The sequence below is a fragment of the Anguilla rostrata genome, chromosome 7, assembly GCF_018555375.3.
Source record: "Anguilla rostrata isolate EN2019 chromosome 7, ASM1855537v3, whole genome shotgun sequence".
Taxonomy (NCBI): domain Eukaryota; kingdom Metazoa; phylum Chordata; class Actinopteri; order Anguilliformes; family Anguillidae; genus Anguilla; species Anguilla rostrata.
In genome coordinates this window covers 3598105-3612449 of record NC_057939.1, presented here as the reverse complement: position 1 = coordinate 3612449, position 14345 = coordinate 3598105, and the positions used below count along the sequence as shown (strand labels likewise).

Sequence of the window (14345 nt, the reverse complement as noted above, 5' to 3'; positions counted from 1 at the left end):
GTTGAAACCTCTATCCAGAGAGGCTTGCCAGGTACAGAGGGTGGGTGAAGGCAGGGGCTCGTGGAGGAAGACAAAAACCGAAACGAATTACCTGTTGTCACCTGGCAACCTTCTCCTTACATTACATTATAGGCATTTAGCGGACGCTCTTATCCAGAGCGACTTAAACAACATTTACACAGCATTTACACTGCATCCATTTACAGCTGGATACGGTATATACTGAAGCGACGCAGGTTAAGTGCCTTGCTCAACGGCAGTGTCCTACCCGGGAATCGAACCCGTGACCATTAGGTTACAAGACCAGCTCCTTACCCACTACACTACACCGCTGCCCCATTTCTCTTCTTTCATCTTCAGCGATGCACGCTCTACTGCTAGTCATTACGAAAAAGCCAGAATGCCTGACGTCTCCTGTTTTTTTGTAACTCCCATGAAAAGCATAATTGAATAGGATCTATGAACCATTTTACATCCTACACATTTTCTTTACTGTGAGCAGATGTTAGGGATGCACTGGGGTGGCAGTAAAAATGTCTCATCGACTCAAGTAAGCAATATTAAACACTATAACCACAAAGCAAGACGAACCCGACTGCTGCTGCTACTACTATTATGATACTGGTAGTGTATAAAATATATTTAAATGCATTTATGTATGCCTGTATGTTATGCAGGAAACCTATACAGATACCAATGTCCTTCCTGATTCTATACATAAAAATTGATTAGTGGCTTAAAATTCAGAAGAAAATAGTTCTCCTGCACAAAAACGTCTAATCGGTTTACTCCTGTTCATGGTTGTGGGGGTATATCCCAGCATGCAGTAGGTGCAAGACAGGAATACACCCTGGACAGGTCACCAGTCCATCACAGGGCCTACACAACCATTCACTCACGCACTCGTACCTCAAGGAGTATTTAGACTCTCCACTTAACCAAACCTGCATGTCTTTGGACTGTGGGAGGAAAGGAGAGTACCCAGAGGAAACCCACACGGACACAAGGAGAACATGCAAACTCCACACAGAAAGGACCTTGCTTCTTGCTGTAAGAGTCTACTCACAAGGGTCAACAGTACTAGTACTCACTACACCACTGTGTCACCCTTGGAAACACATTCACCCCCTAATAAGTGGGTAGATCTTTACTTCTCTAGAAATGAAATACAATATCCTTGAATTGTTGGCAATTGGTTCACATTTTATGTGCATCCCAGATACAAAACACACTAAAGCAGAACACTGCAGCATCCCCCCCCCAAAACATTGATACATTTATTAATAGTAGGTAGTGTTTTTTATTGCAAGAGAAACAACAGGCACGCAGCAGCTTCTGAGAGAACTGGCATATCCCAAAGTGCCATAAAACTGTTCTTCAGCTCTAAAACTGGCTGAATGTGGCTCTTTATTACCCTGCAGTGATGCAGATATTATTAAAAAAAAACAGTACAGGTGGTTTGGACATAAATGAGTTATTAATTCGTAACCACTTTCCTTCCATTATTCAAAACAAACAGCCAGCGAATGCACGCAAGTAAATTAATGAATGGAAATACTTTTGCAAGCAGCAATTTACCTTTAAACAATATTGCTTTCAGTAATCCAAGAGAAGGCTACAAGCCCCCACTGCCCCAATTACAGTGAAAATCAAAGTTTTTGTGTTTTTTGTTTTTTTCATCACTTTGCATCTTTAAAAAAAAATAAAATAAAATATATATATATATAGTCAATTTGCACCATTGCTGGTTCGGCTTTGCAGAACGTACAATGCTATTACAGACGCATGTAAAAGATCTAGCATATATTTCAAATCAATTGTTAAAAAGAATGTGAGTGAATCTCTGGCTTATTGTGAATCCTTCTGTTAAGTAAAAAACATCAATATGGTCTCAATTAAAGTGTACTGTTTTTAAATAACAAATATCAAAATATCAGGTAGGTTTCCTGGGCTTGATAGAACAATTATAAATGCTATAGCCTTAAAAATATATATGTGAGGTTGTACAGGGGAGGCGCCATTTTGTATTTAAAGAACTTGCTATATTGGGCAAAACAGTGTTTTCTTTCTGCAGAGAACAGAGTGTTCTGATTTACTTCAAACTCATTAATGGCCACACTTATTGGCAGTAACTACTGTTCATAAACATAGTGACACTGCCCACTAAGGGATCTGGAAAAATATCCCCAAAAAAATGTATATTGCTACAATATAAACCAAACAGAAATTTGCTGAAGATTACATATAAGTGCATTCTAAATGAAAAGGCAAACAAAATTAAAAGCTTGAACCTGAAACTTAAATTAAGTATAAGCTCACGTTAAATACATGACACCGTTACAGGGACACCACTACCAATGCTGGTAATCAGGCAGCTAAACCACAGCTACAGTAAGTTACCGTACAATGACTGAGCGCCTCACCACAATCCGCCAACAAGGTGCACAGTGCAAACACGCTTGTCGGCGTGGAAGGACGCGATGTCCCTCGATGTCGCGTTGTTAATTATACAGCAAAGGATGATGGGAAGGAATTGCGAGAGCGTTTAAGTTGCGCGAGTCACGTAACCATAGGAACTAAACGAGCTCCGCTCGTATTGCCCCCATCTGGACCATATGTGCTCGCAGCAGGGCATTAAATCCAGGCCATATTTATTCTGTTTGACATCGAAAGACGTAAGGACTGCTGCTTTTCACATGAGCGGATATGCTTATTATTCATTATTACCTACCCCCCCCCCCCTCTTTTTTTTGTAGATGCCCTTGCCCAGGGTGACTTCCTTGGCTCACACATTACCTTCTACACAGAGCACAGGTCTTTTATATATTCAGTTTCACCTAGGAACCTAGGCAAGTTTTAATCATATAGTTGTTATTGTATAGATTATCAGGACATTTAGCACTAGCAAATGCCCTTGGCTTATTCAAGACCGGGCTTAATTCAGCTTTAACACATTACTCAAGGACCTAGTATTTATACTATGCAGTTATTCCATGGTTAAGTCCTGTCCCTCAATCACAACATCACTCTGTTGCCCCAACTGTCAACTCCGGTCAGTCCAAGTATGCGTTTGGAACTTTACGACATCACAGACAGAGAGAATAACGAAGCGGGCATCAGGTCAGACTTGCATGAGCCGCACAATGGAAAACAAAATGGCCTCCGCTGCAGGGGCTGAGTGCGTTTATTATCAGTGGACTGGAATACATTATGTAGCAGGTGCTTTTATCCGGAGTGATTTAACAATGCAAGAGAACATAAGTGTGTCCACCTGAGTATATGTGATTGACAGTTTGAGATCTGGCCAACAACATTCTCAGACTAGCTAATGCATATGCAAAATCATTAAGGCACTAAATGCAATTATATAACCGAGAAACACAATACCAATCGTGAATGCGTACGGAACATCTAAGACAAGCCATAAAAGACCATTGCAGTGTGTGTCCTCGGGTGTTCAGGAAGACCTCACAAGGGCTGAATCGTGTCTCTGGGGTGTCCTGAAGGAGAGGCATGTAACGGCTTCAGCAGTTTATTAGTCCAGATCACGACAACCATTATCCCACAATGCAGCAGAACCCTGGTAACCGTGTGTGGTTTTGTCATGCTAATGTCCCCGGGATTCATTCATTTGTGTGGGATCAGATGAGGGCCATTGTGAAAACTACAGTCTTTGAAACATTTATCCGGGTGGTTGTTTTGGAAGAAGAAGAAGAGGAGAAAGAAGAAAATAAGAAAATCAATAAATAAATAAAATAAAATAAATACATCTGAAACTATCTGCTCTCCAGAATTGTTGCAACCATGGTAAAAATGAGCTGAAAAGGATATGAAATAATAGATGTCTTTTTTTGTTTTTGTTCATCAACTCGATCTTACACTCACTTGATCTTGATCTACACTCACAACAAAAGTATATAATCCTCACATTTCTGAGCACAGAAAATATTTGACAAACAAAGTGAATTTTATCCAGCTTTTTTCACTCATATTAATTGAGGGTGCCAGTAACACTGACTTATCCAATGTGTTAATTCAGGTTCAGCAAAGCTTTGTGTACTGCAGCTTAATACATTCCTGACGTGTCAGAGCACTGGGTAATATATGGATAATACTTTCCCATAGGATACATTTAAGAGCAATCGCCATGGATACCCTGCAATGCATCCATAATGTCCTCTTCGCCTGAATAATTTGTGATGGGGAGCGATTATTTCACCAGGCACATTTAACCCTGATTAATGCAGCGTGCTGTTAAATGGAAATAGTTTAGAGGCTGCTTATTGCTTCCCGATTTTGATTATTATTGTCATACGGGCCTCTCACTGAATCCGTCATTCAGCGAGGCTCCAGGGGACGTGCGGGGGGGGGGGGGGGGGGGGCTTTAACGGATCTGGGACTCAGCGCCTCTGGAGGGGGGTGGAAGGGGCCTTCCGGCAGTCCAATTTCCCCCGCTGACGGGGAGGCCCCCGCCGTGCCCCAGTGAGGGATGGGTCTGGGACGGGACCGTGGGGGGATCGGCGAATCCATTCCGTGCTGGCCGTGTTCCCCCAGCTCTCCATTACCCCCTCTATCAGGGGCGACAATGTGCAGCGGGACGGGGGCCCCGGCTGATATATATGACCATTACAGGACTGCGAGAGACTTGTGAAAGATCGCCCGTGCTCCGCGGCGAGATTCGATTGGACGAGAGGGCCGAGACGAGACCGGGGGATGACTGCGTGTCTCGCCCTGGGAATGCACTGCGCACGGGGGGGGGGGGCGGGGGGGGCAATGATGTACTGCATGTACAGCTATTCAGCCTGATGACGTGACTGTCTAACACAACCGACCCAAAAATACTTTATTGACCGAGCCTCCAGCTGGCATTTACTCCTAAAACGTCATAAAATGCCATTTCCCAGGTCTTTGAACAGTACATTATTTTTGTTCCTGTTGTTAAGTTATTTAATTGCATCAATTATGATGCTAAACTGGTGAAGTCATACAGAGACAGAAACGCAAAGGGGCTCGAGAATCAGCACGTATCATTTTGTGGCGTTCCCACTCCACTTTGTGGTAATCCGAACAAATTTTATCACAGAAAACTTATCACGGTAAACCCATGCTGGAATCCCTCTGAAAAGACGGCCATTATGAGAGTGGACACATGAACACAAGCGCTGAACCGTTCAGCCTCTCAGCATCCATCCCTCACCGTGACTCAGGCCCGTAGCGCTCAGAGGGCCGAATCCACACCTGCGCTTGGGTCTCTTTTCCGCGCGACTCACCACTGAAAGAGCTTAAGAGGGGCTTACGCGGAAAACGCACTTAAACACGGGTCTGGATACAGCGCAGGGGAGATGCTACTTTGAGCTGAATTGTCTAATATAAGAAAGGTTGTGTTTCATTGGTGTGGTTTCATTCTGCAATAATAGCGCAGTTTCCCTGTTATTTCTAAAACATGCTTTTTGCTTATCGTGTATCACCCACTAATGCTACAGTATGTATATAAGGTTCTATGTCTGAAGAGAGCAAAGTTTCACCAATGATCAGCCATAGTCTCCTCGCCTCAAAATCCCAGAATGCACTCTGCCTGACTCACAGATTCACAGATTCACCCAGGATTTATAATGGAACTGAGGGAATTGTCCCTTTATAAGAGAAGCAAATCACAGTAAAAAATAATAATAATAATAAAATTGGGCTAAAAGAGAATATTTACTTAGCCCTCATAAGAATATTCTGTGTGTGAATAATGAAACTGTATATTTCAGTTTGGGACAAAACTAAAAAAAAAAATTTCTTTATTTTCCCTGGAGTAACAGTACTGGTTGAAAGGTAAATCAGAATTAATCAGCTGGGACTAAAATATTATAAAATACTATCATTTAAACCTTACGAGGGCTTTAATTGTTTAAAAAAAAGTGTGTAATAAGCCATGTGATTATGTATTTAACTGTAAGGTATAGTATGTTTACAGTATCTACAGTGAATTTTATGAATCCTGAACATGGTTTTAAAAGACAGCTGCACACAGCCTAATGTGTAGCATCTATTCCGGAGGACCCATCCAATCAGAGCGCCTTGCCTCTCACCGTTGAGCTCTGATTCGTATAATTTAAATTACTGTTTGTCTCTGATTTAAACAGTCAGCTGAACAGCCCGCTGGTTCCGCCAATTTGGACTTATTAATGCAGAACAAACGAACGGCAATAATGGAGCAATGGATAATTAATACCACTTCAGATGCGAGGTTCCGACTGAAGAGAAACACTCACCATGTTCCACTTGGGGAAGAGGAAGTCGGTCCCCACGTACTCAAAGAAATGGGCGAAGCCCTCCTTCAGCCAGACGTCTTCCCACCACACCGGGGTCACCAGGTCCCCAAACCACTGTGGGACAAACAAAAAGAGATGCGTTATATTTCCTGAACCCTAGCGCTGTACTCAAATTGACTACAGGTGTACATCACATTACAGGCATTTAGTAGACTTACACAACTTTTTACATAGCATTTACGTCACTGCATACATTTATACAGCTGGATATATACTGAAGCGATGCAGGTTAAGTACTGTACCTTGCTCAAGGGTACACAACGGCAGTGTCCTGCCCAGGAATCGAACCTCTGACCTTTCAGTTACAAGCCCAGTTCCTTACCCACTAAACCCAACTCTGGTTTCAGGGAATCCATCACATTTTACAGAGAGATTTAAATGGCTTGTATCTGAAATATAATTTCGATCCACACATAATCTGAACCAGTGGCGTTGCTTGTTGGAGGGCCTGTTTTTCGACTGCCGATTCTCAGAACCGTCCCTTCAGCAATCTGCTGAAGGCCCATGTCCTGACCAAGTGAAGCAACGAACAGACAAGGAGATTTTTTACAGTGCCTAACGCCAGTAAAATGCAGTCGCGGCTAATCTGTCTCACGCACGAGGCAGCTTCGGGGCATTCGCAAAAACAACATCATTAGAACACAATTAATACAGAAAAGCCATCCCTCTTCATAAACTTTGACACCTTTTGATAAAGACCTGCGAGTTTTCCCTGTTGTGCCAGCCTGGCAGTGCTCATTATCAGTGGAAGCTGTATCAGTCTCTGCAAGGCTATTTTCCTACCCAGGACATTAGGGGATCAGCTACGAACTCACGGTTGTTTGCCTGGCAAGAGCAAACATCTACCCGTCCACTCAAAGGCATTTTTTAGCACAAAGGGATTTATTTATCACTCAGGATGCATGGATGGGAATGTAAAGAGGTGCTAGAACTGACATAGCAAACACAGCACAACCAAACTAAGATCTGCACTGTAACAAACCTCCCCGAATTCAGATGTCAGGTTTTTCATAGTAAATTTACTCTTATTATTCATGTGTGCACCTCCCGCCTTCAGGTTTTTAAGTGTAAATATACATTGCAGAGTGCCGCTCTCCTGGAAACGTTCCCCCCCAAAAACAGCAGATTTTACATGGACTCCAACACAAAGGAAGGATTTTGATTTGATAAACAGAAAATAATCCTGTTCATCAAATCACCATACAACAATCACTTAAAACAATAACAGAAAAAACACATAGTTAAATGAAGGACCAGATACTGCGGATGGGCATACACACAAAAACCTATTTTCTAACAAAACAAGGTTACACAGAAAACTTATTTGATTTTGCCAAATCAGATTCCTTTTTTGATAACACCTTAACACCACACAGAGCTTTTTCCCCCAGAAATGGAGGGAGATGAGCAGCCTGTTGTAATGTCTAGATTCTTTGTCACTGTCTGTGAGATTCCCCTTCCATCCATCAGGAGCATGTCACAGCTACCTGGAGAGCCTGCGCTTTCAAAAGCCTCATTTAATATTTATCACAAAGAAAGCAGTGTCAGGTGGCCTCATTCTGCAGAGAACAGGGATCTTAATATCCCCTGAATCATTGCCTGCAAGACACCAGATGTTTTCCGTGAATGGCTCCCACCCAAGGCGGACTTCCCTGACAACAATGGCGGATACAGCATGACTGGGACATTCATGATGACTTTATTCCTATTCAAGCATGCAAAAAAAAAAAAAAAAAACATGAAACTTTTCATGGTTTCAGGGTAAAATGGATTTAGATGGAATATTAAATCCATTAGCAGGTGTTGGGATAGGATTATAAAATAACACTTTTTTTTATTTGGCATGTATGGCAACTCGTGAGAAAGGAGAGGGGTGGCGTAGAGAACCGTACTTGCCACCCAAACAATTGTGGAGCGTTATTTCGAGAAGTCATCACAAGGCCCAGTTCTCCTTTTTTTGTACACAATCTTTAATGGAGTAGCGGGTATGACACACAGGTGTGTATTTTGGACGTTCTTCGGACGCCGGAAGATGACTAGCTAACGCACAGGCTTCACTCCGGGCCTAAAGACCGTCGCTACCATGGGAAACTACCTGAGGAAGGACACCTCAGACTGGGTAAGCCTAAACCCTAACCCCTCCTGCATGTGGGTTTGGCACATCAATCCCATTTGTGCTTTGCAAAAAAAAAAAACCAGAGCAGGTCAGAACCTAGTATATGGCTGGACCTCTCCGGCCGACCAATGGTGTAACTTCATCACTCACTCAGTCACAGACATTCGTGTTTGTAGGGCTGGCCCCGCTGTTGCGGTCCAGCCAAAAAATGTATTTCAATATCATGTTGCGATTTGGTCAGGCGCTCGATAAATTCGCAAACTCTTCAAAACAACTCCTCTGGAAAGGACAATTTGGAGATAAAACGAGAGGGCCCAAAATTACCCTGAATATCTCTCGTATGAATCGACGGGTAAGTGATGTGTAGTCACCCTGCTGACCTGGAAAATTACGGAGAGGGAACGATTTAAGGCACTGACAGACAGGCAAATTAAATACCTCTGTGGCACTTCGTCAAAATGGGAGTTTTTTTTTTTTTTTTCTCTTCAGTCCACAGGCACAGCTGTAATTGCTGTACTACTGACTAAGATTACAGGCAGCTTGAATTCCATAATCATGACATAAGGACCTTTCTGCAGTTAAACTCCAGTATCCACCCACACTGGTTTCCCTGTGCAAGAGAGGAGAGTTACAGCACTATGGGGGGGAGGGGGAGAGAGTTTAATGTGAATCACTAAAATTTATCCTGCTGAGAAGGAATAAGAGGGCGCTTCAGATGATTCTCCGGGAAAAAAAATGCCTGGTTTGATTCCACGTACTTATAAAACTGTCTACATGATGTTTGCTCAGAGTGGCCAACTAAGCATATCCCATTGATCATTATTTCACACCCCCCAATGATATTGATACTGTTTTTTTTGTTTGTTTCCAGGGAATGGAAAATTTTGATGCCTCATTTGACATGGACTTTATACTCCCAAGTCCTTCTGAAATACGTCGCTTTGGATAAAAGCGTCTGCCAAATAAATGTAATGTAAATTAAATTAATGAAGTACTGTAATGGGTTGATCATTTTTGCTAAAACAATATTATGCACTCTTTCGTCAGCCCATATGCCACGATCACAGCTAGGACACTAAATCTTTAAAAACTGTTTTGCCAATATGCCCATTAACATAATGATCTTACGATTCAAACTGCGATTCTACGCTGATCTCCAGAAATTAAGCAATGCCAGCTCAGCAATTAACTCGCCCAGTATGTTTTCTCATGTAATTGTTACAACTGATTTGGTCATTAGGAGCTATCCCTATTTTGCAAGAGACGAATACATTAAAAAGTCATTATTGCTGATTTCATGGGGCTAGGATTCGTCGAGCGATAATAATGGCGGCGTTTATGGTCCAAGTGGTTTTTCCAGCAAAAGAGAGGAATTTGCTACGCTAAAACTGCCGAAGTTGGCCGCCATTCTTCATCCTGATTGGACTCTCAATGCACACGAGATCTCGTGAGGAACCCTGAGAAGGAAAATCCCATCAAAACCCGGTTTAGCAAATCAATCCAAATCCAATGAGATCATGCGCCACTCGTGCGCAACTGACAATGGCTCCATCAACATCTATTTCCCATTATTAATGTGGACACCTCTGAATAGACCTCACTGCGTAATTATCCTTTTAATGATCCAGCATGAGCATGTTGTGAATGAAGACATGGCTCAGTAAAAGTCCAGGAAGTACCTAACTACCAAACACTCAAACTGCAGCAGAAGAGAGAGAGAGAGGGAGAGATGGACCGGTTGGGACTCGAACCGCCGACGTCGCGGCTCGTAACGAACATGTGGACAGCGCTCTATAGGCTACGCCACGAGACACCCCCAACTTGGAGCAACTTTGGACAGACTGACAAAACCCTTCATGAGATGTGGTGGGACCTCAAGACAGCTCTGCACCAAGGACTGCCCTCAAACATCAATGAGCAGTTTTGTAAAGAATGGGCCAGAATTATTCCGATGCAGTCTAAAAGAACTCATACAGAAGAGAATTACTTCAGGTTTCTGTCTTAGCTCTGTCTGGCTTATTTTTTGGTTAAATGAATAATGACAAAGTAAAATCTATTATGTGTTATTTGCCACATGAGCTTATATCTATCTACTGTTATGACTTAAACCATAGCCACAGAACTGAAAGAGAATCTACTTTTTCTCACATGGCTGCATTTGCCTGACAGATTTAAAACACTTTTTAGTGTCGAGGCCTTGTCTTCACTCTCTCCAATGGAGAAATTTCACAGGACAGATCATGAAAGCAGAAAGATCAAAGATTAATTAACCACTTTGTCTGTGAACGTGCCTTTCAGTACCGTACTTGACTTCACTTCATTCTGAAAATATCCTTTTGTGTAAACTGAAAATCTCTGGAATACAGGCTTTTGAAATTCGACAGTAGAATGGGGTCTCTTAGCAAAGCATAAATAAATAAATAACGAACGTAAAACAAGATGGCTACACCCAGGTTTCCTGTATTCAGTCTTACTGCACTTTCACACACATACCGTAGACGCCTTGGGGCAAAATACTAATCCGGGGCACAGTAGGTTTAGTGTCTCCAATAAAAAAAGGGATACGGGGGCGAGATGTAATTTTAAAGGGATAGGCCCGGGTTTAAGAGCAGGGATAATATCATTCTGTCCTTTGCATCATCAATCAAAGGAAGGTTGAGCAACAAAGCTCCAAGGTCCCCTTGAGGGGGAAAAGACTTTTCTCCTCTTAAAAATGAAAAGCAAGGAGCAGACCACTCAGGCTTCGAGAAAATGAAAATCCTTCTGAAAACTCGTGAAATATTTAGGAGCGTCATCCTCAGAAACCATTTAAAGGCTCACACAAGAAGAACACATTGAAACAAGAGCCGTTTTGCTGTTGCAGACCGAAAGTTATCCATTGTCGCTTTTCTTTACGCAAATGCAAACTGCCATTTCCAATATGTCTCCTGCAAACGTCCAGTTCAATCTCCTGTCACTTGTAAAAGTTTCCCCAAATACTGCAGTTCCCTTTCTGGAGGCAGGGGCTAGTTGACACTTCAGAAGGTGACTTTACCGTCACTTAAAGGACAGAAGCTGGCTGAGGGGGACAAATGCTTCTTGCTGAATAAGGCTTCCCCGCCCCCCTCATGCGTGATGAAAGCGAAGCTTTGATTTGCTTCATCATTTCTCTGATCGTGCTGAGGAAGAGGGGGAGATGGGAGAGGCCTGCATTAATCAGCAGTTAAATCCACAGCTGCTGCTCTCAACGCCTTTGGAGAAGCACTGAGGAGCTGCTTAAGTGGACCCCGCCAGGTTTTCATAAGAGCCTTCTTAATTAGAAATGCCACTATAAGCACAAGTTTAAGACAGTACTTTGAACCAACTGGGGACAATACTGGTGTTCGACACTACAGAGCCAGCATAGTTCAGTGTGAACCTTCAGTTAAAAGAAAAATGATCAACCCTTCACCGCACAAGTATAATTTATTATGTGTACGGTGCATAGCGCTGCATTTTAGCATGCATTTTTCTAAATAAACTCAGAATTATTGCACAGAAACCCTGTCATTGGATGTGCCAAACTTCTGGATTTCCTTTGCTGACAGGAGCATCCAGTGAGGGAAGGATAGCATCCATTTTGTTTCGCTCACAGTTACAGTGAAAGGCCAAAATCACAGAAGAGAGAGCCATTTCAGCGACGGTCCTACCTGGTGGCATATCTCGTGGACCACAACCATGGTGAGCTCCATCAGGTAGGAGATGGAGGACACCTCCGGGTCCAGCAGGATCTTCTGCTCCACGAAGACGCTCAGCCCCCAGTTCTCCATGGCAGCATACGGGTGTTTTGGCACAGCCAGGAGGTCTGGGAGGGGGGTGGGGGGGGTGGGGGGGGGGAGAAGAGGGAGCGATGAGCAACCTGCACACTGAAAAAAGGCTGCTCTATTTCTCAATGCTTGTCAAGTGAAAATACCCATCATGTTATGATGAAGTAGGTCTTATGAGGCAGGGCAGGAAGTGGCCACTGCTCATGTGGTGGACAGACAGGACAAAACAGAGAGTTTGGCTTTGGCCATTGTGAATGTGGACTGAACAATCAATGAGGGATCACAAATGATTATTGACCGTGCTATGTCATGCATCATCCTTGAAGATAACATCATCACCAACACAGTCCATATAATGATAGCAGCAACAGTAATAACAAGAAAACAACCTGGGATTCATAAAAATTCTGTTTGTGTCTCACAGTACTGTATATACAGTTTAGACTTTTCATTTTGACATGTTCATAAAAAAATCCTTTACAGTTCCCAAGCTGCGTATAAAAGAAATCCAACTTTCCATGAAAGTCTGGTTCTGAGATACTACAGTCCCTGGTGGATGCAAGTAGTTTTCAAGGAAGTCTGCAGAAGTCACGAAGGAAAAGTTCACACAAATCAAAACAATATCCCATTGCTCAAATGGCAAAGGGCACAATAAAGTCAGATATTACCTCTATGAGGCATGGAGAGGCAGACCAGAACGGACAGCAAAACGGTTGACCACCCACACATCACCCCCACCCATCCATCCCCAAAGAAATGAAAAAGAAAATATCTGTTATTTGTATGTGGACATCCAAGAGTCTACTCCACAAGTACCGGCACTCTTCATGAAAACGAGCAAAAATGGCTGGAAAAAAATGATACACATATACAATGAGTCATGAGTTTGGGTGAAACATATACTTTTAACCCATTTTTTCAAACACAAATAGTTGTATTGAGCAGTACAATTTTTTTCTGCGAAACATAGGTTTGAAGATTATGGGCACCCCTACCATTAATATTTGGTGAATCCCCCCCCCTCCTCCAATAATTCTGGAGCTGACTGTATCTTTCAATGCAAATCTGCACATACAATACTGGGCTGCTCTGGGCACACACATCTCTCAGTAACCTGGCTCAGGTTTTACATGACTCTGCTGCCAAGATTTCTTGACATACGATCCTGTTTTTTTCATAAAGTTGTTGATATTTTAGTAAAGGGCACATTGAATGAAGAAGTTTCCTGCCAAATGTTGATTAATTTAAAGGCCATTTTTATCATTCCTTGTCTGTTTCTCTTCCTTGTTTTCTCTGCCTGTACATTTCTCTCTCACTTTCTCTCTCTCTCGGGGTGGGGTTATGTCATGTCAATGAGGAAGGAAGGTTTTTGAACTTTTGTTGATAAAGTATGGCTGTGTGTATAGAAGAAAATCGACGATGGTCTGTTCTTCTCTCTCCCTGTCTCTTTTCTTTCTCTTTCTCATCTGCTTTCCTGCTTTCACATTCACACACACACACACACACACACACACACACAGGCATTTGAGCCAGGCCTTGTTGACGAGCCCCAGAGAACACCAAGGTAACACCATGAAGAGAGGAGCTCAATGCAAACCACTGGGATGAAACCGCATTCGAGCGTAGAAAGTCTTTTTTTTTTAAAGAATGAAGGCAAACAGCCACCAGATCGATAAAGGCCAAAGCGATCAAAAATAACAATCGCCGTACACTGCGACAAACACAAAAGGGTTACATCCCATAATTTATTAACAGCGCTACCACACAGCGCGAGCATGAGGCCTACTCACAGGAGGGAGAGGCCTACTCTTAGGAGGGTGGGGCCTACTCTTAGGAGGGTGAGGCCTACTCTTAGGAGGGTGAGGCCTACTCTTAGGAGCCTGAGGCCTACTCTTAGGAGAGTGAGGCCTACTCTTAGGAGGGTGGGGCCTACTCTTAGGAGAGTGAGGCCTACTCTTAGGAGGGTGAGGCCTACTCACAGGAGGGAGAGGCCTACTCTTAGGAGGGTGAGGTCTACTCTTAGGAGCCTAAGGCCTACTCTTAGGAGGGTGAGGCCTACTCACAGGAGCATTAATAACGCTTGCCTCCCTCTGTGTTCTCTTAGCAGACAAACGCGGTTGCTAG

General features: G+C 43.0%; 1 protein-coding gene across 3 annotated transcripts in view; it reads right to left on the bottom strand.

The window, feature by feature from the left end:
• LOC135258793 (thyrotropin-releasing hormone-degrading ectoenzyme-like) overlaps positions 1-14345 on the bottom strand; it is a 119394-nt gene that overhangs the window by 55565 nt on the left and 49484 nt on the right. For all 3 annotated transcript variants that reach the window (XR_010331095.1, XR_010331094.1, XM_064342377.1), the window contains exons 4-5: positions 12105-12259; positions 6261-6374 (exon numbers count right to left, since the gene is read on the bottom strand). Coding sequence is in view for 1 of the 3 variants with exons in the window: in XM_064342377.1 (XP_064198447.1) it covers positions 6261-6374; positions 12105-12259 (269 nt within the window). In the remaining 2 variants the exon portion in view is untranslated. The remainder of the gene's footprint in view (positions 1-6260; positions 6375-12104; positions 12260-14345) is intronic.